Source organism: Astatotilapia calliptera, chromosome 3, assembly GCF_964374335.1.
Source record: "Astatotilapia calliptera chromosome 3, fAstCal68.1, whole genome shotgun sequence".
Lineage (NCBI taxonomy): Eukaryota > Metazoa > Chordata > Actinopteri > Cichliformes > Cichlidae > Astatotilapia > Astatotilapia calliptera.
In genome coordinates, this window is record NC_137424.1 from 3,121,729 (window position 1) to 3,146,694 (window position 24,966).

The 24,966-nt window shown below is 44.2% G+C and overlaps 2 protein-coding genes across 2 annotated transcripts in view; one reads left to right on the forward strand and one right to left on the reverse strand.

The window, feature by feature from the left end:
• LOC113016285 (phospholipase D1-like) overlaps positions 1–24,966 on the reverse strand; it is a 386,460-nt gene that overhangs the window by 305,936 nt on the left and 55,558 nt on the right. The gene's annotated exons all lie outside the window — the stretch shown is intronic.
• The window catches only part of LOC145423945 (ribonuclease inhibitor-like), a 141,627-nt gene continuing 124,757 nt past the window's right edge, over positions 8,097–24,966 (forward strand). The window contains exon 1 of the mRNA XM_080296769.1: positions 8,097–8,263. Within this exon, the coding sequence (XP_080152895.1) occupies positions 8,106–8,263 (158 nt within the window). The 5' untranslated portion in view covers positions 8,097–8,105. The remainder of the gene's footprint in view (positions 8,264–24,966) is intronic.

A 24,966-nucleotide genomic window follows, 5' to 3' on the forward strand; every position in this document is an offset into this window, starting at 1 on the left:
AGCTGCACTGGCCTTCAGTTTTACTGACCTGTTTTCTGGCGATAATCGTTCGGGATAGGGCTCCGGAAATAAATTAGAATGCATTGAACTTACAGTTCTTGAGTTGTAAACAAAGTCAGTCACGTAAGTACTTCCGCATGTTCTGGATACGTGATCATGGACGTCTTCACCGATTCGCGGACGTAGGTTACACGTAACCGGAAATGGGAGTTGTACTGAGCCGTTATTTGAGACTTCATTTTGTATTTTATTAATTTTTGGTTTTACAGGTACTTTAGATTTTTTTATCGGACCTGTCTGTGGTCTTTGAATAATTCTGACCCATGTTCAGTGATTTCCAGAGGGGTTTACACGCTAGGAGGATTTATGTTAGTATTTTCGCTGCGGCACAGCTGAGGTTACTTTAAATTTATTGCTAGCAATTTTTGTTTGGGTGAGCAACTCTCACTTAACGAGCAACTTCTCGCTTAACGAGCAACTTCTCGCAAAACAACAGGCAACTTCCTGTGTCTTTCTGCTTTTAATTTACTGCTTTTAACCCTTGAGACCCGTGTTTTTGTTTTTTTTTTTCAAAAGAAAAATTAAACAATTAATTATTATTATTATTATTTTTACGTATAAATGTGTTGTGTCTTTCCACTCACTCCACTTGATTATAACTGATTTATTTATAACATTTTATATAAAAGAAAAACGAGAAGCACATTAATTCATAGTAATTTAACATAAAATTGTTTGATAGTGTTAATTTGGAAAGCCACAACTCTAGCGGGTCCACCAACACCACACAAGGGTTAATTTACTTTATTCGGGGACTGAGGAAGTCGTCAGTGTATCTCTCTGGATCACTAAGTGAAACTTCGTCAGCATATCCCGTTTTTTTATGGATCGATCACTGAGAGAGGTATAATACGGTCTTATATAAATATGAAAGACGCATATTTACCTTCTGTCAGTCAATCCCACTTCTGACACCAAATTGAAGGAAAAAATGTCCATCCCGGTTTTCCCTCCAAGGCACGAGCGATAAGCAGAGTTCTGTCCTTTCCTTCTAAGATTCCTAATTATTTAAAGTAACACTCAGGTATGCCATTCAGCGTGTTAGTACGAGCTCGGGAGCAGCTTGGGAGAACAAGAAAACAGAGACTGCTTTAGGTTGCCTTCCCAATCGACTCAAAGGTTTATTAAGTATACAACAGCTTATATAGAGAAAAAAAGGTTCGTGTGTCAGCTTTCCCAGTTCAAACCGGTACAGACCAAATAAGGGAACGTCTTCCTGCCTTGTGAGCAGAGAAGTATCCTTTGTGTAGTTTATCAGTTCAGCTACAATTTATGATCATCCCAGCAAAATACACTCCTAGACATAGAATACAGAGTTCTTTCATTAGTGAATTCTGAAACAAACCACCTGGCCTTTAACGAGCCTTTTCTAAGAGATAAAGAAAAAGGGAGGATGGGAGTAAGGAAGTGGTCTCGTCTCTGTGGTGTTTTCGACCTTGGGGTACCAGCCTGTGAGTCTTACACATTAATTCTTGGGTCAGAGAGAAAGAGAAAAACAACTAGTAAATGGGCCTTATTGAGTAACAGTTTCATGTATGATATCACTATAAAACAATATCCTGTAAATGCTATCATGGTATCAAAATATCACAACACATGGTCTAAACTATTTAACAAACTAAAACTTCAATCTCTCCACCAGAGTGCTGTGAACAAGGCCTTACAGAGTCCAAATGGACACCTGGACTTGTTCCTCCGCTTCCTCCTGGGTCTTTCACTGCAGAACAATCAGACTCTCCTACGAGGTCTGCTGACACAGACAGGAAGTAGCTCACAGACTAATCAAGAAACAGTCCAGTACATCAAGAAGAAACTCAGTGAGAATCTGTCTGCAGAGAAAAGCATCAATCTGTTCCACTGTCTGAATGAACTGAATGATCGTTCTCTAGTGGAGGAGATCCAACAGTCCCTGAGATCAGGAAGTCTCTCCACAGATAAACTGTCTCCTGCTCAGTGGTCAGCTCTGGTCTTCATCTTACTATCATCAGAAGAAGATCTGGATGTGTTTGACCTGAAGAAATACTCTGCTTCAGAGGAGGCTCTTCTGAGGCTGCTGCCAGTGGTCAAAGCCTCCAACAAAGCTCTGTAAGTACATATGTGATCATAGCTTTAGTTTTTAAATGTTTATTCTAGTTAACACAGATCAGGTGGAACAACTCAAATAAAATATAAAAAATATTAAGTGGTCATCGGTACTCAGTTTGTTCAATACTGAATACAATGGAGCACAAATTGTCCACGTTTCTGAAATATTTCTGGGTGTAACTGTCACCAAAGTGCAATTTAGACCTGGCCTGTGGTTGTTATCTAAGTGATAATCATCAATTCTACTAAAACAAATACAAAATAAAGAAATTTGACACATTCTGTTGATATCAAAAGCACACTGAACAATTCAGTGTTGTTTTACTGCTGTTCTCTCTTCACTTCTTCTCCTCTGATTGTCTCCACATGTTGCTCTGCATCAGTGCTCAGTTTCCTGACAAAACAAGATGAAATATTGCTAAATATAATAGTATCTCATTACACTTCAACATAAGTGTTTTATTTTTGTAATTGTTTATCTGTTATTTTTCAGACTGAGTCACTGTGACCTGTCAGAGAGAAGCTGTGAAGCTCTGGCCTCAGGTCTCAGCTCTCAGACCTCTAATCTGAGACAGCTGGACCTGAGTAACATCAACCTGAAGGATTCAGGTGTGAAGCTTCTGTCTGAAGGACTGAAGAGTCCACACTGTACACTGGAAACTCTCAGGTGAGATCAAGCATTTTTCTTTCATCAACTGACAGAATTAGCAGATTAATAATAAGGCAGTCCTCTAATAAGAGGAGAAGTGGAGGTGTTTTGAAGGGCAACGTACTCTTATGTTAACAAGACAGGAAGTAGTTCCTGGGAACTGCTTCCTTTGTTATTGTCTAAGTAGAAACATGATGGTGAAACAGTGATGAGTTTGCAGAGGTGAATCCACAGCACACAACACAACAATGCTGTTGCCTGCTGAAAGCAGACTTCTCACAGATTCTGAGGCTGCAGGTTTCATCACTGTCCAACCAAAATTCACTGAACCAGCAGTAAATGAACGTCCAAAACTACGCTTCATGTTTAAAAAACAGATGATCAGGGGGATTTGTGTTTACATCTTTTTTGTGTGATCTGTTCACCTGCTGTTTCAGCTGTTTGGTGGTTGTTGAGGTGGTTTTGTGACCTTTTAGCTGAGATTCTGACGTTTCTGTAGATACCACACATGTCTAATTACTTTGTACAGCATGAATGGCCATAACGAGGTTTTTAACAGTAAGAAAAGTTGTAAAACTTCAGAAAATATAGTTAAAAGTCCAAAACCTTCTACGACTGGTGGCTTGTGGTAAGGAGCAGATCAAACGAGTAAAGAATTACGTTATAATTATAAATGGCTTCAACAGCACATTCAGGTCTGTGAGACTCATTCAGACACTGAGCTGTGGCTCTGTGCTACATGCACATATTTCTGCATCTCTGCCATTCAGACACACTTTATATATAGTTTATTTTATGTAGTATTCAATACAGAACTGTACATTTAGTCTTTTTAAAGGCAGCAAGTTTTATTCAGTGTTTTCATAAAAGCCTTATTTCTATCCATTTACTGCTATTAGGAAGAACACGTGAGGTTTAAGACCTGGACCAGTTTGAAACCTTTTGTCCTCCACAATGGAAAATGGGTGGAAATAAAAATGGGTCTCACTTTAGCCAGCTCCTAGTTTTATCACTTCTACTCTCAGCGTCTCCTGTATATCTCCTGTATAAATGTTGCACTCAGCTTTGTGGTCTCCAATATCACTGAAATGCAGCCAGATGCTGCTCATTTTGCCTTTTCACTCTTTCCTGACACGCTTGCATTTCAGTACAGCTCCCATTTATCTGTGTACTGGTCTCTACCACTACCCTTGCTGTCTATGGGACATGTCCTCTTTCACATAATGGTATGATCCCAGTCTGTCTCTGAAAGTGTTTGGCCACATGGTTTGCTCATCAGAGTAAAACCTCAGCTGTGCTCACATTGATTATCAGCAAGCCTGAAAATTCATCAATATTTGACATATGAAATTATCTCAAGGGCTGGATTTGGCCCACGGGCCATATGTTTGACACCCCTGGTTTACACAGTTTGGTATTCAATGTACAAGTGAGTTAGCTCTCAGCTAACTAGCAGACAAGCTAACTGCTGGGACTGCGTCTTTCTAACAAGAGCGTCAGACACTCAGACTGGTTTCCTTTGTGGATGATGATGTGTTCTCACACTGATCCTTCATGCTGATGCTGCCATCCACCCACTGCTCCTGGATTCCTCATCATCATCTCCATCAGCCCTCACAATACTCCACCTTCTTCAGCTTCATGTTCAGCAGCCTGGATGGACAGTAATTCTTTCCATGGGTTATGGTGGGACATTGAGAGCTGAAGTCAAACAGCAGTGAGAATGAAAGACTAATTCATTTCTATTTAGTCTTGTGATGTGCAGCTTTGTTCAGAGCATTAAGGCCCAGCAAAGATCACTGAGGTCATAGAGTCCTGATGAAACCTGTGTGCTTATAGAAACTGAGACCAGATGAACCAGAATAGAAGGACATTAAAATGAAGTGTCAGCTACACAAAGGCAAAGCTATTCAGTTGTTGCTGTGAGTTATTTAAATGGAGGATGGAGTCAGACTTTAAGCTGCTGGACTCAGTCACTATATCCTGTTGTCCTCATAGAACCTGGACACACATACTCACCTGTGACACAGTGACACACAGTGTGGGCTACACACACATTAGAAAGTGGATCAGTCACACTTGTGCAATCATTTGTTGTGCTGGGAAACCATGAACACTTTGAATCACATTAATGGCTTTGTTACAGCAACATTCAATCATGAGTTCAAAAGTAGTGCATTGTGTACTTATTGTAATAGTACTGCAGTATGAGAAGTGCAACATTCAGTGTGCACAAACAGATCAGGTGCTTTCTAACAGCAGTGTTCCCTTTAACACAGCAGCAGTTCAAATATTTCTGTCAGTCGGAGCTGAAACATGAATCTAATCAAAGATCAAATCAAAGTTCTTTGCCTCTGCCAGGACGTTAACATTTGATCTAGTTTTTTACAAAGTTCCCTCAGCGTCCAGAGCACCAACATACCTTTGATCAACAGCAAGTGAACATTTATAAATATGTGTTTGCAGAACAGGAAGCAGCAGAACTATTGTTCTGTTATCAGGCAGCAGCACAAACGCTCATCAGCTCATTTACTGTGCAGGACTTTGAGTGTGTGAAGTGTGTGTTTGTGCTGGATTTCCTTTGGAGAATCTCAGTCAGAAACCAGACAAAGAAAAACTCTTTCAACAGTCCAGGTTGAGTTGACAACATGAACTGCATTTATCTTCCTCTGACTGACATGTTCTTCCTCCTCTGCACCGAGCCAGCTGCTAAGACTCACAAGCTCATTGACATTTTCTGATGATAAAGAAACTCTCTTCTTCTGCACAATATGAGCAGCAACAGAGAAGAAGCTTTCACAGGTACAGATGTTGCAGCTGTGGCCAAGTACATGTGCTGCATGTTGGAGCAGCACTCTAATGGACAGGCCTCTGTACTGATGGTGGGCTCTGCTCTGTATCCACCACACTGTTCTCAGCTGAGTCTTCCTCCTGTTCACACTCTGATGAAGCACCAACAGGGCCAACTTCTTCTCTGGTGGCTCGGATGTTGTTGCTTCCACAGGTTTCCCTCCAACAACCCTCTGTTCCTGCAGTAAGTTCAGTAAGATCTGGGTAAACACTTGAGCTCCTTGAATCTGGCTCCAGCAGCAGTTTTCACATATACAATGTTGGCATTTTGCTTGCGTGTCTCCAGGTCTGTTCTGAATGTAGACTTGAATTTGACCACGTAGGCGGGGTCATCATCTGAGTTCTCCATCACCTGAGAGAGATGACAAAACACAGAATCACAGAGCATGAAACCAACGTTTCTCCTCCCAGAAGTTCAGTCACAGACCTGCAACAGAAACAAGAAGATTCAAATGACGCAGAGCTTTCATTTACTTATATCCACAAACATGTCCTCTACATATTCATGCTGTATTTACACACACATACAGAGGCTGTTTGTCTCTCACACACAGACAGGACACTGAGAAATACATCATGTTAAATATACCTGCAGGCTTCCAGCTGTGCACTTTGTCCCTGTCAGCTGTGATTGCCATGGCAACCTTGGTGTTGTGCGCGATGCAGGGACGTGTTCAAAGGCAGACGTCTGGCAGCAGCATCATATTTGATGCACTATCTGTACTGAGTGTGCTGACTTTATTTCAAATGTCCCACTGCTGTGCAACATGAATCACATGTTCTGCACGTTTCTGTAACTCCCAGGTAACCATGGTTACACAGCCACGCCCAGTAGTCTCCAGAGAGACCAACAGCTGGTTCATGTTGTAACGCCGTGGCTTTCGTAGTCTCTCCTTTTTCTACAGCTCATGTGTTCTTCTTGTGATGCTGCGTCTTGAGGCTCATACATGCCGTCATTTGTTGATCCTAAGAACGTTCCTCAGACCGACTTCTTCAACAACAGATAACTTTAGTTGTATCAACACTGCCTCCTGGAACAGTTTAAAATGAACATGTCAAAGATCTGTACCTGTCTCCATGTTTCTGTCCCCGCCCCTTTCTCTCTGTCCTGGGTCATGTGAGCGCTGCAGTAGTATTAGGCCCACCCTCAATGCTCCCATTGGCTGAGACGCATAATGACGCCCATTTCAAGCCAGCACTGATCAACATCCCTCCTGTGACCCATGGCTGTTATATTCAGAGCCAGTGAGCACTTTCACAATAATCATGATTTTAAAAACTGTGATTAAAATAATTGCTGACGTTAATCAGTTAATGAGTTAACGAGATTATAACAGGTTAAGTTGCCGAATAATTAGACTTTGGTGACAAACTGATGTGATCTCCATGTTTCCTTTGTTGGACTGTGGGCGAGTGTCAGAACTGAATGTACTGAGTAACATGTAGAGTTTAAACATGAGTCAGTTCCAGTTTTAGAGCTCTAAAGTGCAGCTATCATGTTAGGAATATGTTAGGAATAGACAGGAACACTGAGCACACTGAGGTCAAATCTTTATTTTACCACTCGCTGCATTCTTGATGTTCATGAATTCAGCAGGTTCATGATTGTCTGCAGCATTAATCTCATATTTCCATTAAAAGTGTTGAATTTGACTGTTTGATGTTCTTTATGATCTCTGGCACCAGTTCATCTGTAGGCTGAGCTCAGTCCATCCATTTAGTGAAAAGATGTTTAAAGGTCTCCTTGTTCTGTAAGCGTGCACAGATCCTGAAGCAGAAAGCCTGGGTTACAGAGAAATGATCATCGCTGTGATGATGCTCATCATCTCTGACTGGGATCTGAGGTTTTGTCAAAGCAGCAAAGAAAGCCTGGCTATGTTGGACTGGGTGTGGCAGCAGCTCCCAGTTTGAGTTCAGGAGACAGACACCCTCTCTACTTTGAAGATCAGCTTCAAGCTTCCCTTTGTGATAAAGCTTATAGTTCGAGCTGGATCAGGTGACCCATCCCTTAGTTATGGTGCTATAGGCTCAGGCTGTTGGTGGACTTCCCATGATGCTCTGCTTTCTTCTCCCCTCTTTTCACTCCTGATGCTTTTATATGTCACTACTGCATGTCCTTAACTTTTGTCTCTCTGTTTGTTCTTGTCTCTCTGAGCTCATCTCTTCTCTTTCCCCTCACCCTGCAACCAGTCATGGTAGATGCTCCTCCTGGAGCCTGTTTTCACTGGGAGGATCTTTGTGTCAAAGGGAGTTCTTCTTCCCACCATCACCAAGTGCTGCTCACAGTGGAGGCGGTTACCTTACACTGTTAAACAGCTTCAGATGACTGTTGTTGTCTGTTGGGTATTGTCACTTATAAATAAAGTTACAATGGATGGATAGATGTTATTGTGACAAAGAGAAAACAACTGTTGACAGATAGATTGTTGTTTTGTGTGTCTGCAGTCTGTCAGGCTGTCTGATGACAGAGGAAAGCTGTACTTCTCTGGCCTCAGCTCTGAGCTCCAACCCCTCCCATCTGAGAGAGCTGGACCTGAGCTACAATCATCCAGGTGACTCAGGAATGAAGCTGCTGTCGGCTGGACTGAAGGATCCAGGCTGGAGACTGGACACTCTCAGGTATGGAGAGAAAATCTGATAGAGGAGGAAGAGCTGGAAACATTTCCTGTGTCCTTCACTCACTTCCTGTTTGTTTCCTGCAGATGACACATGAACAATCACACATGCAGGAATATTTTCAGGGACAGACACACTAGTCTAGCTGGATAGTTCATGGATATTTATGTAGGGGTCTCCAAGGAGTCTGTTTGCAGGAACATTTAGGTCACAGGTGTACTTTGATATAGATACCAGTGTACCTAATAAAGTGTCAGCTAACATTTGGAAATGGAAGCTTAAACAATGACAAACTGTACATTCACAGCTGAATTCACAATAAATTTGTTCTCAAGTGCACATTTTTCTGTTATTGTTCTCAAACAACAGAATGAGATTGAAATATTGATTCTAACAGGGCCCATAAACAGCATTAGCTTAGCAGCATTAGCTTATCAGAGTTTCCATCATGGTCACACAAATCCTTAGCAGAGAAAAGTGGCCTACTTAGCATTAGCTGCTCAAGTTGTATAAAGAAAGGGAAAACAGTATTAGCATTAGCTGCTAATGGCAGCTTACTTAGCATAAACTCTTCACATCTTTATAATGCAAGGGAAAGGAGTCACTCATGGAAGCCTATTTAGCATTAACGTCTCACATCATTATAACACAAGAGAAATGGGTATTAGCATAAGCTACCAATGCTTATTCACCTCAAATTACCTTTAGCTGCTAATGGTACCCTTCTTAGCATTAACTCCTCACTAATATAATGCTAATTCACATCAAATTAGCATTAGCTGCTCATATTGTTATAAGGAAAGAGAAAACGGTATTAGCATTAGCTACTAATAATTATTCAGCCCTACTTAGAATAAGCCTCTAAAAGCAGCCTACTTAGCATTAACTCCTCACATCGTTGTTACCCAAGGAAAAGAGTATTAGTATTACCTACTATCATTTTTAATAAGTAAGAGAAAACAGTGTTAGTATTATTGAATAATGCTAATTCACACTAAATTAGAATTAGCTATTTACAGGAGCGTACTCAGAATTAGCCACTCACATTGTTAAAAAGTAAGGGAAAACAGTATTAGTATTAGCACATAATGCTAATTCACGTCAAAGTAGCATTAGTTAACAATGGCAGCCTACTTAGCATTAACTGCTCACTAATATAATGCTAATTCACATCAAATTAGCATTAGCTGCTCACATTGTTAAAAGGGAAGGAAAAACAATATTAGCATTAGCTGCTAATAATTATTCACCTAATTAGAGTTAGCCCCTAATGGCAGCCTAGTTAGCATTAACTCCTTACATCGTTATACTGCAGGGGAAAAGGGTTACCATTATTGGATAATGCTAATTTACATCAAATTAACAATAGTTAATAATGGTAGACTTCGTATCATTAGCTGCTGCCATTCTTACAAAGCTGTCATGGTCCTGCGGCCATGACTGAGTGACTTTGTGTTTGTGTTCTTTATTGTTATTACTTTCATTATTATTCATGGCTGTTTTGGGATGGTTTGTGTTTGGGATTTTAGATACTGGGTTTTGGGTTTGTGCTCCCTCTATTGGTCCCTGGTGTTAGTGTTCCCCTGTCTCGTCAGGTTAATCAGGTCCAGCTGTGTCTCCCACCTGTGTGTGATTTCCCAGTGTCTCTTTGTGTATTTATAGTGTGTGATTTCCTCTGCTCCTCGTCGCGTCGTCTGTGTACATACCTGGTGTAATCCTCTGCGTGTTCTCCCTGCTGTTCTCCCTTCATGTTCAGGTTTGCCACTCCTCTGTGTAGTTTATCCCAGTTTAGTTTCGTCCTTAGTTCCGTTTGCCATCTCCACTTTGTGTTCGTTATTAACAATAAATCACCCTCACCCCTGAATAAGTGCTGCGTTTTGGGTCCTCCTTCCACTCTCCACACGGCCGCTGCCCCGGACCGTGACAGTACGACGCGACCACGAAATGGACCCAGCAGCGCTTAATCCGTCCAGGGAGCTACGGGAGACGCTCATCGATGCCACACAGGAGCTGATCGATCTGTGGCTGGAAAGCCCGGGTGGCACGTCCCAGCGCGCTATAGAGAGGCGGCTACAGCGTCTGGTGACCGGTCTCCCATGGCTTCTGGACTCGCTCTGTTCGTGGGAGCGGGAGTTTCTCCTTTTGGACCTCGGACTTCACCCCCCGTCTGCTTTTACTTTCGAGCAGCCCGAGGCGGTGAGCGAGCGACATGTTCTGGCTTCCCCAGATTCCGGGACTCTGTTTTCTGGGGCTATTCAGAGCGGGATGGGAGACTGTATGGATCGCTTACCTACCTTCGTGGTAACGGATCCTTCCCAGGTAGGCGTGTACAGACCCGCTGCAAAACTGACAGACTGTGTCTCTGCCGCTCCTTCTGAGCCAGGACTCTATTGCCATTCTCCGGCTCAGTTCTGTGTCCAGCCACAAGCTTCCCAGTCTGTAGCTCCACCGTTAGCCTCTCTAAGGGCTCAATTACCCGTTCTGCCGCCGCTCCAGTTAGCCACTCAGCCACCACCACCGCTAGCATCGCTACAGCCCACAGTTCCGGTAATGGCTGAGCCACAATTTTCGCACTGTTTTTCCACCGCTGTTTCTGAGCAGGGAGACAAACTGTTTCATTATGGACCTGTTCCTCAAAAGCTGGCAACATTTGAGACTGTTGCTCACTCCGGGGCTTCCCCAGGGGCTGGGTTACTGCCCTCAGCTTACTCTGGACCCCTGGAGGCTAAGATGCCAGCTGTGAACTGCACCGGGCTGTCACTGCCTGAGCAGGGTCAGTGCTCTGCGCAGCTGCAGCCCTCCGTACGCGTGCCTGAGGCCCACGTGCCTACTGGTTTTGTTTCATGTGTGCCTGAGGCCCATGTGCCTACTGGTTTTGTTTCGTGTGTGCCTGAGGCCCACGTGCCTCCTAGTTTTGTTTCGTGTGTGCCAGAGGCCCACGTGCCTCCTAGTTTTGTTTCATGTGTGCCAGAGGCCCACGTGCCTCCTAGTTTTGTTTCGTGTGTGCCAGAGGCCCACGTGCCTCCTAGTTTTGTTTCGTGTGTGCCAGAGGCCCACGTGCCTCCTGGTTTTGTTTCATGTGTGCCAGAGGCCCACGTGCCTCCTAGTTTTGTTTCGTGTGTGCCAGAGGCCCACGTGCCTCCTAGTTTTGTTTCGTGTGTGCCAGAGGCCCACGTGCCTCCTAGTTTTGTTTCGTGTGTGCCAGAGGCCCACGTGCCTCCTAGTTTTGTTTCGTGTGTGCCAGAGGCCCACGTGCCTCCTGGTTTTGTTTCATGTGTGCCAGAGGCCCACGTGCCTCCTAGTTTTGTCTTGCGTGTGCCGGGGGCCCCGGTGCCCGCTGGCTCTGCGGCTGTTTTTGCTGGGGGGCCCGAGGAGCCCGTCCAGCCTCCTGCTTCGCTAGCTGGGGGGCCCGAGGAGCCCGTCCGGCCTCCTGCTTCGCTAGCTGGGGGGCCCGAGGAGCCCGTCTGGCCTCCTGCTTCGCTAGCTGGGGGGCCCGAGGAGCCCGTCCGGCCTCCTGCTTCGCTAGCTGGGGGGCCCGAGGAGCCCGTCCAGCCTCCTGCTTCGCTAGCTGGGGGGCCCGAGGATCCCGTCCAGCCTCCTGCTTCGCTAGCTGGGGGGCCCGAGGAGCCCGTCCGGCCTCATGCCACACCGGCTGCCACATCGGCTGGGGGGCCCGAGGAGCCCGTCCAGCCTCCTGTTTCGCCTGCTGGGGGGCCCGAGGAGCCCGTCCAGCCTCATGCCACACCGGCTGCCACGTCGGCTGGGGGGCCCGAGGAGCCCGTCCGGCCACCTGTGGCTGCTTCTCCACCTGTGGCTGCCTCTCCACCTGTGGCTGCAGCGCCGCCTCCTGCAGTACCATCACCTGCAGCGCTACCACCTGCTACTGCCACGCCTCAGCCTGAAGCTTCAGCCTCGCCTGGTTCTGGTCCAGCTTCATCCTCGCCTGGCCCGGTTTCATCCTCGCCTGGCCCGGTTTCATCCTCGCCTGGCCCGGTTTCATCCTCGCCTGGCCCGGCTTCATCTTCGTCTGGTCCAGCATCAGCATCATCAGCATCATCAGCTGCATCGCCTGGTCCAGCATCAGTATCATCAGCATCGTCTGGTCCAGCATCAGCATCATCAGCTGCTTCGCCTGGCCCAGCCTCCGCATCATCAGCTGCTTCGCCTGGCCCAGCCTCCGTGTCTTCATCGTCTGGCCCAGCCTCCGTGTCTTCATCGTCTGGCCCAGCCTCCGTGTCTTCATCGTCTGGCCCAGCCTCCGTGTCTTCATCGTCTGGCCCAGCCTCCGTGTCTTCATTCACACCTGGTCCAGCTCCAGCTTCAGCTTCAGTATCCTCATCAGCTGCTTCGCCTGGTCCGGCTCCATCATCTTCTTCGTCTGGTCTGGCTCCATCATCTTCTTCGTCTGGTCCAGCCTTCGTGTCTGCATCCTCGTCTGGTCCAGCCCTCGTGTCTGCTGCGGCTTCATCATCTTCGCCTGCTGCAGCCCTCGTGTCTGCTGCGGCTTCATCATCTTCGCCTGCTGCAGCCCTGGTTTCCGGGCCTTCAGCCTCTCCTCGCCCGGCCTCGGTTGGGTCTGGAGCTAAACGGCCGTTTTCCCGGCCCCCGGACCGCCATCGCCTGAGCGGCCGCCGTTGCCTTCCGCACGGCCGGCCCCCGGACCCTCTTCGCCTGAGCGGCCGCCGTTGCCTTCCGCACGGCCGGCCCCCGGACCCTCTTCGCCTGAGCGGCCGCCGTTGCCTTCCGCACGGCCGGCCCCCGGACCCTCTTCGCCTGAGCGGCCGCCGTTGCCTTCCGCACGGCCGGCCTCCTGAACCTTTTGTGCGCCTCCACGGCCTTCTTCGTGGCCGGCCTCCTGAACTGTCCCATCCTGGCCTCCTGTGTTATCGGGCCCCTGGCCGGCCGCCTGAACTGTGTTTTGGACTCTGCTCCCCTGTGAGTTTTTTTTTGTGAACATTTGTTTGGGACTCTGGGGCCTTCGTTTTGGTCGTGGCCCGGTCCCTCCGTCCTGGGCCCCCTGCCGCCCACCCGGGTCTGGTGGTGTGCTTCTGTGGCTGTCGGGGGCCAGCCCTTGAGGGGGGGGGGTACTGTCATGGTCCTGCGGCCATGACTGAGTGACTTTGTGTTTGTGTTCTTTATTGTTATTACTTTCATTATTATTCATGGCTGTTTTGGGATGGTTTGTGTTTGGGATTTTAGATACTGGGTTTTGGGTTTGTGCTCCCTCTATTGGTCCCTGGTGTTAGTGTCCCCCTGTCTCGTCAGGTTAATCAGGTCCAGCTGTGTCTCCCACCTGTGTGTGATTTCCCAGTGTCTCTTTGTGTATTTATAGTGTGTGATTTCCTCTGCTCCTCGTCGCGTCGTCTGTGTACATACCTGGTGTAATCCTCTGCGTGTTCTCCCTGCTGTTCTCCCTTCATGTTCAGGTTTGCCACTCCTCTGTGTAGTTTATCCCAGTTTAGTTTCGTCCTTAGTTCCGTTTGCCATCTCCACTTTGTGTTCGTTATTAACAATAAATCACCCTCACCCCTGAATAAGTGCTGCGTTTTGGGTCCTCCTTCCACTCTCCACACGGCCGCTGCCCCGGACCGTGACAAAAGCAGAGGAAAACAATATGAGCATTAGCTGCTAATGCTTTTTCATCTAAAATTAGCATTAGCCACTAATGGCAGCCTACTTAGCATTAACTCCTCACTAATATAATGCTAATTCACGTCAAATTAGCATTAGCTGCTAGCATCAGCTTACCTAGCACTAGCTGTTCACATTGTTAAAAGGGAAGAGAAAACGATATTAGCATTAGCTACTAATAATTATTCACCCCTAATTAGAATTAGCCGCTAATGGCAGTATACTTAGCATTAACTCCTCACATTGTTATAATGTAAGGGAAAAGAATTAGCATTATCTAATAATGTTGACCTTGGCCCACTGGAAAAGTTCAGAACTAAAGATTTAGGAGTGTTTCTCGATAGCTCTTTCTCATTTGAGAAACAAATGAATTCTGTTATTAAAACCAGCTGTAAGGTTTATATTGTTGATTGTCATTTATGCTTAGAAATATTTACTCATATATGCTTAGAGTTGTATAATTGAGTGCATAATGATAGAGGATTGATCCTTAGAGGTTTATTACCAACTTTAGATATCTGACCCATCACTGTGACTTGTACTTATAAGTTAAATGGCCTTCTTTGGCCATTAGAAGACAGGGGCATTGGTACACTTTTATTTACAAAGCTATGCTTGGATTGCTGCCTCCTTATATTTGTACTTTGCTCACAAGGACAAATAGTGGTTCTTACTCCTTGCGTTCAAATGATCTGTCTGTTCCCCTTGTCCCCACAGAGCTGGGTAAGAAAGCCTTTGTCCACTCTGCGCCTTTTTCGTGGAACCTGTTACAGAAAGACTGGAAACTGACTGAACTGTTGTCTTTGAATGTTTTTAAAACTAAACTCAAAGGCCTACAGACTGCCTCAATAATGTGTAATTGTTTTGTGTAATTTTAACTTTGTTTGTTCGTATGTATTTGTTTTGAAATGTGCTGCCTCTTGGCCAGGACTCCCTTGAAAAAGAGGTTTTTGATCTCAACTGTACATTCCTGGTTAAATAAAGGTTAAATTAAAAAAAAAAGTAGTTTGTAAAGACTCTGTGTGCCTTCCAGAGTGCTCTGGCATGCACACACCAATTGGGGCCATGAGAGAGGTCGTACCCTCTCTTACTGATTTATGGTGTAGGACAGGGGTCTCAAACTCAATTTAGCTGGGGGCCACTGCAGGCAGAGTCTGGGTGAGGCTGGGCCGCATTAGGTTTTCCACAAGAAAGGCATGGTTAAAAAAATTCCAATCTTCTCAAATCTCTTTATTTTTATTTTCTAACACAAAATATGAAAAATAAATAAACAAATTAAGAATTAATAAGAAATTAAATCAATCTGTAATACATAAATAAAATAATAATAAGATATTTTTTTCAGTCTTCTATATCTGCTGTATTTAGATTGAAATGTCTGTATTAACAGTTCTATAACCTTCTTCTGAACATGGCTTCTCTTGCCTACTCCTTGCTGCTAGAGACCTGGCAGCGTTTCCTCTCGCATAGCCGAGCCAGATTTGGCCTGAGGGAGGAAGCAGTTGCGACCCTCAGTATGTCTTGAAGATGATCATCCGTAAGTCTGGACCTGTACTTGGACTTATTGAAGGTCAAAGTGGAGAAGAGCTTTTGGCACAAGTATGTGCTACCAAAAAGGCACATGGTCCGCTTGAACATTCGGGAAAGCCGAGGGAAACTAGGGCTCAGTTCTCTCAAAAATTGTCCAAGCTTGTCTGCTTTTCCACTCACCTCCCTGAACTTTGCTTTGAGTTCAGAGTTGCACTGCAGCTCAATGAGCTCCATTTGAAGCACAGAAGGGGCATCTTGCACATCAAAGGAGAAGGGGTCGGCAAAAATGTGAAAGGTGGCTCTGTGTGACATCAACATACTCGTCAGCACTGAATGGTGTACCTGCATCCACGAGTGCCTTGATTTCTGGGTGTTAGGAGAAAACTCTGTAAAAGACCCAGGAGAAATAAAGACACAATGAGACAAAGTTACTTTCTTTATCAAACGTGTACACGGGTGAGCTGCTGAGAACAACTCACACCATGCACAGTGGCTTGGCATTTTTATAGGCACAGAGCACAGAGACAGTGAGAACAGGATAAGAAAATAATAAACAGATAAAATAAACAACTCCATATGTGGTACTAGTCTCGTCAGCAGAGAGCTAGGGAAGATAAAACAATCTAAAACAATATGTCCCAGAAACAAGATGTGTTTGCTGGGAAAGTCTAAAAAGATAATTCTAAACTAATCTAACCATAGGCAAAGGGCAGACAAAAGGCATCTTTGTACATTTAAAAGAAGGTAAAGAAACATAGAAACATTTTTCCTGTAACATTCCCTCCTGTTTTAACTTATTTTAAATGTATACAACAATTGTCTGTGAAGGTTATTTATTAAGTATCTTAAGCAATGTTTTAATTTTCAAAATGTCAGCATAGCAGAAATGGAAGTCATTCGGTCTAAAGAATAAAACAAAAGAAAATAATAAAAAGAAAAACATAGTAAATGAAAATCATAGTAAATGAAATAACAAGTGGAATAAACAAAAAAAAAATAATAAAACTAAAACTACAAAAAATAAAAGGATGAAAACTAAAATGAAAACTTTGTATTTAAAAATGATGAAAACCTAATATGTAAAATGAAAACTTCAAAAAAAATAAAATGATGAAAACCTTATATTGTACCTGCATAAACTACTAATGTGTTAATCAGTGCATGATCACTTGAAAAAGGCAGAAGTCATTTTTAATCACCACGTCATTCATTAGCAGTTATTACAAGTTCTCCTCTAACAGAATTGCAACGGGATGCTGTTCTTCTTTAGGCACGGCAACATAAGCAGTCATTGTAGTTGTTATCATCTTTGAAATCATTACTCTTAGACATGGCAACACACACAACACTAATATGAGCAGTGCTATCATGATGAGACCTAGAAGGAAAAATGGCTTTGCTACAGCAGCCAGCCATGAGCCGCTGAACAGCCAGTCCAGCCAGCTTTGTGCTGTAGCTGCTCCAGGTGTGTGGTCAGTGACATATTTTTGCAGAGCGGTCAAATTCTGCAAAGCTTCATAAATGTCTCCTCCAGCTTCGTATCCATCAGGGATAAAAGTGCAACATGTCTCCCCGATCAGCTTGCAAACTCCTCCTTGTGATGCTGTTAGCAGGTCTAGTGTCAGTCTGTTCTGCAGCACCATCGTTCTGATGGCCTGCTGTTCTCCTGCTAAGGCGGTTCCCAGGGTCTTAGTCAAGTTGATGTGTCGTAGCAGAGCATATCGGTTGATTTCCACGTGATCCCGCACCTCGGCAACTCCAATGCCGGGGATCAAGCTCTGTAAGAATTTCACTCCTCCTCAGATGCGAAACTCTGGTTCCTTTACTGCTTGGTGCCGTCCGTGCACATCCTGTCTGGTAATGAGTCTTTGTTTGTAGTATCATTCGGTAGCTGTAGTTGGAGCGACAGTTGAGGCTCATCAGTGTCGCGTTACTGGCACAGGTTTCGTTGAGTGAACAGTCCATACACTTCCTCTCGTTCCTCGGTGGGCAGAAAGTGTATATGTATTTGCATAGCAGTCAGTTTTATTATTCAAGTAAGCTGTAGTGTTCATAAACTGCCACCAGAAATTAGTGGCATAGCCATGGGGAAACTTGGTGTACTTTCCTTTGTCATACAGTGTCTGTCTTTTCTTCATATAGCGTGACTTATTGTCCCTCACGGAAGCAAAGATGAGGAGCCCGGCCATGGTCAGGGCCGCTGCAGTTGTTAAGAGCCACCACCTCATGACGACGAGACACACCCTCCTGTCGCGAGTAGACCCCCCGGCCAGGAAAGCTGACCCCTCCACCGGGCGAGATCACAACAAGTGGGCAAGCCTGCTGTCAGCTGTGTTTAGATGGCTTCACTTACTGGCTCTGATGGATGCAAGATGGTCGTTCCGCTATTTTGCAAGCTCCAGTTTTTCCTTTGGAGCACTTTGATCAGAACCCAGTCACCGGGCTGTGATCTGCAAGACACTTGATAGACATCATTACATTCTTCGTCATTTACAATCATCTCTTTATTTTCCTACAACTTAGACATACATTTTGCTACTGAAATTGTATCTGCCTTTTTCACTGGGTAGATTTCTGGCCACTTTGAGAATACATCTATAACCACTAGGGTGTATTTTTACCCTTGGCATTCATTTAGCTCAATAAAGTCCATATGGATTGTGTGGTCTCAGGTTTCCCTGAGCATTATATTTTTTGACACGTCATGCACGTTCTGACAAATTGTTTTGCTGAGGTTTCAAAATTTACAGTGTAGAAATGAGAGTTGACAATACTGGTCAGTCCCCCCGATGACAAATGCGTACAGCCATGAGTCACTAATGCCGCCATTTTGTGGAGGAATTTTGGCAACACTGGCTTGCCATAACACATCATTAAGTCGTTTGTCAGAACTGCACCGTGTTTTAGCCATTTTGCCTGCTCTGCTGTGCTTGCTGCTTTTTGTTCACTTTGCAACACATCCAGTGGAATCTGATGTGTGTTTACTACCATTAACGTCATGTTTGTCTTTTGTGCCGCCTGTTTTGCGGCTCTGTCAGCAAAATTGTTGCCTGTAGTAATAAAAGAGCTATCAGTTTTGTGTGCTGTACATTTACACAATGCGAGTTGTTGTGGTAAATTTATTACAGTCAGCAGGCGTTGTAAGAGGCTGGCATGCTGGACTGGTTTACCGGTTGATGTAATCATTCCTCTGTTTTGCCAGATTTTTTGCAAAATGATGCACAGCAGAGAAAACATACTGGCTGTCTATATAAATGGTTATTTGTTTATCTTTGTGTATTTCCCATGCGCAAATCACAGCTGACAGCTCAGCGCTCTGTGCAGAATATGAAGAAGAAAGTGGTTTTGCTTCTATTATTTTACTATCTGTGGTTACTGCGTAACCTACACAATTTCGGCCTGTGCTGTAAGGTCAAATAAGTTCTTAAGTGGCTGCCTCAAAACTGTTTTGCATTATTTCTCTGTGGCCTACTCCTACTATCTCGTGTGAAGTGACCTTCCTCTCCACGGTTCTAGCAGGCATTGTCTCTATGTTATCTGCTGTTTCTGCGTGGCTGTCTGCAGCCTTGGTGTTTGTGACTTTGCTCGCCTCTCTGTTCCTGATAGCCACCTGCGGATTAGTGTTTTAGTCTATTGTCAACACGTCAGCCTTATTTCTAAGTTACAGAATGCTTCTTCTCCTTTTTTTTTTTTCTTTTTTTTTTTTTTTTTGGTTTGGGAGAATAGATGCAACTCTACATTTTCACTTAGGGCATTTTAAATAATTTCTAGTTTTTCAAACAAGTCATGGATCTCACACATTTCAAACTTTGAAGTTAGGGTTGTTTCCCATTTGTACATATATATATTTAACTTTGCATTGCTCACAGCTCATAGCTCACAGCTCTAAACCTAGGCATTTTTCAATCATATGCCTAATCACTATGCGTCATTGTGACTCTCAAGAATTGTCACAAGTTCATTTAAATTTGTTTCCAAAACCAACAAAATAATCAAACAAAAACAAAAAACATAAACGTGTCAGGACACAAAAGAAAGAAGAAAAAAAATGCTGCCACCCGAACAAGGCAGAAGTCTGCATATGTTGGCTTGTAATAGCATGCAGCTTGTAACATGGTAGACTAATGTGCCTGTGTTAATTCAGCTCCATATTATTGTGTGAAGTTGCACTGGGTTGGGAGTGGTGTTGTGTGTGTCACATTTTTGGTGAGCCAATGGCTGGAATGGGGTTGGACTAATTAGAGGCAGGTGTACTTGGTTGCACTGATACACTGGTGTACTTATAGCCCACACTACAAACACTGCTGTGTCGTTTTGTCTCTCTGTGCAGGTATGTAATGTGATGAAATCAGATATGTTTGGGATGGATGGGTTTTGTGCTATGAATTTTATATTAAGTGTGTCGTTTTGTCTCTCTGTGCAGTCCAGGGTCTATTATATGCCACAGCCTAAAGGCAGCAGGATTGCAGAGGCTTGAGTGACCACTGACTATATGCTTGCAGGGTGGTGGGTCTCCAAGGACAACGTCTAACCCTGTTAAAGGCAACATGTGGAGTGCAACTTGGCCGTGTGACATAGCTGGCTCTGGCCTTGGGACTGTGTGTTTTTATACAATTCATAAGTGGGACACTGGACTGTTTTATCTTTTATCTCTTGATATATTTTTCGTCAATAAATTATCTTTTAGAATTTTATTGGCTGACATCTTTTTGCCCACGACTGAAACGGTTGGTCAGACCTAGAGTCTTTCTTTGGGTGTGTTACAGCAGCTTCTGCTCTAAAAGAAACAAAAAGAAAAAGAAAATGTGGAACATGCTCATCAGCTTAGCAGTGTCTACATATTTAATTCAGCTTCTCAATCCTGTAGTTTTAGCTGTTGTCTACAGGGTTTTGCTTATTGCTTGTTATTATAGGTGTGCTCTATATCTCAGCAATGTGTCATTCTAGGATGATAGGTTTCAAGCTGGTCAAGTGCCTCTATGCACTTCATTAGTTTAGTTATTCTCTGTATTGTCTTCATCTCACATGTCATTACACTGAGTTTCAGCAAACCTTAAGCTTGATGCAGACTACTGCTTAACAATTATCCACCTCACATCATAACCGATTAAGGTGCCTCTTCATATTAATATTATGTCATTGTTAATATTATCCTCTTTGTCTTATATAACAGCAATAGCATATTATAATGTTTTATCAGTGTGTACCATTATACTACTACTGAGCCAATTTGTTAGTTATGATCATCTTATTCAGCAAACAGATCATTTAGAATTCATCCAATCTGCGGTCACATTTGTTCTCTCTGTTGCATGGCGGACCAGGCAGTTCTATTATAATATATTATATTTTATTTTGTATCCATCAAGGGCTTCAGGTGATCTGCAGTTATCACCATTTTCCCAAGGTGGAGACAGTTACCTTTTCACACACTGTCCTTGGCTGAACAATGACACAGCCTTAATATACTTTATTTATGTTATTAAAATATTTCCGTGTGAATTATTTGCTTTATATTCATTTTATACATTGTGGGCATGGTCATCATGCCAACTGTGTTTCATTGATATCACTTTACAGGTTGTTATCCTTGCTATTATTAATTTCAAATACTCTAAAGATAATTTCTACTGTAATTTTCCCTTTGTTTATCTTTATTTCGTACTCTTTATATTTATATCTACTCAGTGGGGTCTGTTTTCAACCCTTTTAAACTAACTCAAACTACTTTGATCTCTAGTTTTCACTTAATAAGGGATTATTATGTTCTTCCTGATATGGGTGTTGCTGCAGATGCGGCTGCAGGAGTGAGTGATGGTTTACTAAAAGGATTGTGGGCACTGCACAGTGTCTCGTCTTCTGGTTTTACTAAACTGGCAGTTGAGTTCTATTCTTCTGACTGTTTATATTTTGTTTTCTTAAATCTCTGTTTACAGACATTGTTTTGTCCGGCGTCTGGACTTTTCTTTTCTCACCACTGCTCGTCAGCAGGAGTGAGTTTTAATTTCACTTGCTTGATTACCCATCTTATTTATGTATTTACTTATTTTTGTTTAAGTAATATACATATTACTATTATCGTGTATATATACACGATACAGCTGCTATCACCTTCGCTGGTATTAGAGACGAGAGTGGTTGCTCACACGCCCTTCGACTTTCGGACTAGTTCCGAAAGCGGTGTGAACTTTACGAGACGGAACTCGACCGTTCTCTCAACTCACCAGCACGTCAGTGAACAGCAGTAAAAGAAAACACAGTAGAAGCAGCTCAGTCTCTTATTGGACCGTGAAAATTCAGCTTGCTCCGTTAATTAAAACAATACACACACACACACACACACACACTCACATTCACAGCTTCGACGCGCGCGCGACCGGAACCCTTATGATAAGGGGAGCTCCCAGAGCTACTTACTCCCTAGACCCAGTCTAGACCCAGCTGGGGGAGCTACCCAGAGCTCCAAAGCTACCAGTCGACGAGCTCCCAGAGCTACCAGTCGACGAGCTATGCTACCAGTCGACGAGCTCCCAGAGCTACCAGTCGACGAGCCACTTCCGCTATTTTAAATTCCCTGAATTTAAAATACGTTTTTACGCAAGATTGTGTCAGTGTGTCTGCATCTACCTGGTCAGCGTCGCCGGGTCTGGTCCACCTCGATCGGGCCCCACCACCGTGGGTCGCTTTCTAAGACGTTGGCCAAGACCCGAATTTAACGCTCTTGGTCTTTTTCCACACACCTGGTGTGTGGGCTGTCGACAGGCGAACAACGTGGACTGGTCACGGAGATGGGACACGATGGAGGTGATCCGGCTGTCGAAGGACCAAGAAATGTTAGGAGAAAACTCTGTAAAAGACCCAGGAGAAATAAAGACACAATGAGACAAAGTTACTTTCTTTATCAAACGTGTACACGGGTGAGCTGCTGAGAACAACTCACACCATGCACAGTGGCTTGGCATTTTTATAGGCACAGAGCACAGAGACAGTGAGAACAGGATAAGAAAATAATAAACAGATAAAACAGATAAAATAAACAACTCCATATGTGGTACTAGTCTCGTCAGCAGAGAGCTAGGGAAGATAAAACAATCTAAAACAATATGTCCCAGAAACAAGATGTGTTTGCTGGGAAAGTCTAAAAAGATAATTCTAAACTAATCTAACCATAGGCAGAGGGCAGACAAAAGGCATCTTTGTACATTTAAAAGAAGGTAAAGAAACATAGAAACATTTTTCCTGTAACACTGGGAAATGGCAAAGGTTTGTCTGAGAGAGCTGAGCTTTCCAGAGCGCCAGTTTTGTGGAGAATGCTCTCACGTTGTCATAGGCAGCACTGACAAGTTGCTCCTGGCCTTGTAACGTCTTGTTCAGTACATTAAGCTCATGTGTCATATCAACAAGAAAAGCTAAGTCCATGAGCCATTTGGGATCAGTTAGCACAGGAACACTAACTCCATCCTTCTCCATGAAGGCTTCACTTCTGCTCTCAACTCAAAAAGTCTCTTTAATACATTTCCCCTGCTGAGCCAACGTACCTCAGTGAAGTCGAGCACATCCCCATATTCTGACTCCATTTCCTCTAAAAAAGCACAGAACCTTCGGTGCTTTAAGCCCCTGGATCTGATTTGGTTGATGCATTTCACAACAATAGACATCACATTGTCAAACTTCAGGCATTTGCTGCAAAGGACCTGCTGATGGATGATGCAGTGCAGAGCAATGGCCTCCTCCACGCCTTCCTCTTCCAGTTTGTTTTGTGCCACCAGTCCATTTTTCCTCCCTGTCATTGATGGCGCTCCATCTGTTGTTATTCCAACAAACCTCTTCCATGGCAAACCAACATTCTCAATGGCATCACACAGCTTGTAAATATCTGCTGAGCGGTGGTCTGGCCATGCATTGGAATTACTGTGAGCAGCTCCTCCATCACTTCAAAACTGTCATCAACACCACGGACATACATTGGGAGCTGGGCAGTGTCGGTGATGTCTGTGGTCTCATCAAGAGCGACTGAGTATACACTGAAACATTTGGCTTTCTCACACAGTTGGTCAGAAATGTCACTTGACAGGTCAGAAATGCGATCTGCTGCGGTGTTGGCAGAAAGGCTGATGTTGCTAAACTGACCTTTCTTTCCCGGACAGACTATATTTGCAGCCTGCAATATGCACTTTTAGACAAATCCACCTTCTGTGAATGGCTTCCCTGCTTTAGCAATCATCTCACTAACCACGTGGCTCCGACTGCTGCATTATTCTCTTTGGTTGCTTTCTTGGAGAAATCTTGCTGCCTCAGTAGATCTGTTTTAAGACTGGCAACCCGGTTCGCTCTCTCGTCTCCCTGGTATTCTGCATCCAGCTCAGCATGTCTAGTTGTGTAATGACGTTTCAAATTGTATTCCTTGTGCAGCGTAACTTTCTCTGTGCAAATAAGACAGGTCGGGGTGCCCCTGTGCTCAACAAAGAAATATTGCATTTCCCACTTTTCCTGAAATTGTCGGTGCTCATCACCAACCTTTCTCTTCACCGCAGGCTTTGAAAAAGACATGTTTGGGGCTATGTGACATTTATAATTCTACTTGGTGTCACTGTCGCATTGAAGTTTCAATCAAGCGTTTAGCCGACGGACGGGGAACGTCTCAGCGCGTAGAGAACGTCATTTCTGCTTCTTTTTCTAGCAACCGTAGCACGGCCATCGGCAGATAAAAAGCCGGTAGCAGTGTCCTTTGTTTTTACGCTCGATGTTCATGTCTTTCATGACGACACGAACACCGTGGCGTTTGCAGATGGTAGAAAGTGCAGGGATAGCGAGCGCAAAACAGGCGACTGCTCACGGCGCCGGGCTGTTGTTACAGGAGAAAGAAGCGGAAACGACACCGTGACATATAACAAATAACATCAGCTGTTTCTGATGTTAGTTGTTTTGACTGCTTTTACATTATATTGAAATATATGTAATGTTCATGTTTGCTGCAATGCAAACGGAGTGATGCAAATAAAAACATCGAGCCACAAATTACGGTGCGACCCTATAATTAGTCCGGGTTACCGGGGACTGTTGTTGCCGATGAACAGGTGTCGCTATGTGACTGCAGACTAAATTGGGCTGCATTGAGTTCATGACTTTTCTTTTATCCCGCCGCCTACGCATCACTGTGAGAGTTGATATGAGATCTCTCTCTGTGGAAAAATAACTTTAAATCCCACTGACGTGTGTATAAATCTATATACGTATAATGTCCCGCTGGGCAGCAACTTAAAAAAACAACTTTTTTTGAAGTGTTGTGAACGCAGCGCGCTGGGGCGAATGTCGGCGTTTGCCCAATAGAAAGGAGGAAGCCAGCCAGGCACAGAAAGAAAGAAACACTCCAGGGCAACGCTGCTGGAACTTTGACTCATTGAGAAATGTTTCCCTGCTTGCATCAAGCCCGGCTGGTGTCCCCTGAGATCCATATCCCACCCTGATTGGTGGGTTAATTCAGCTCCGCCCACAACACTGTAAAGTGTCATACATTATCAAACTAACATTACATTTTCATATTA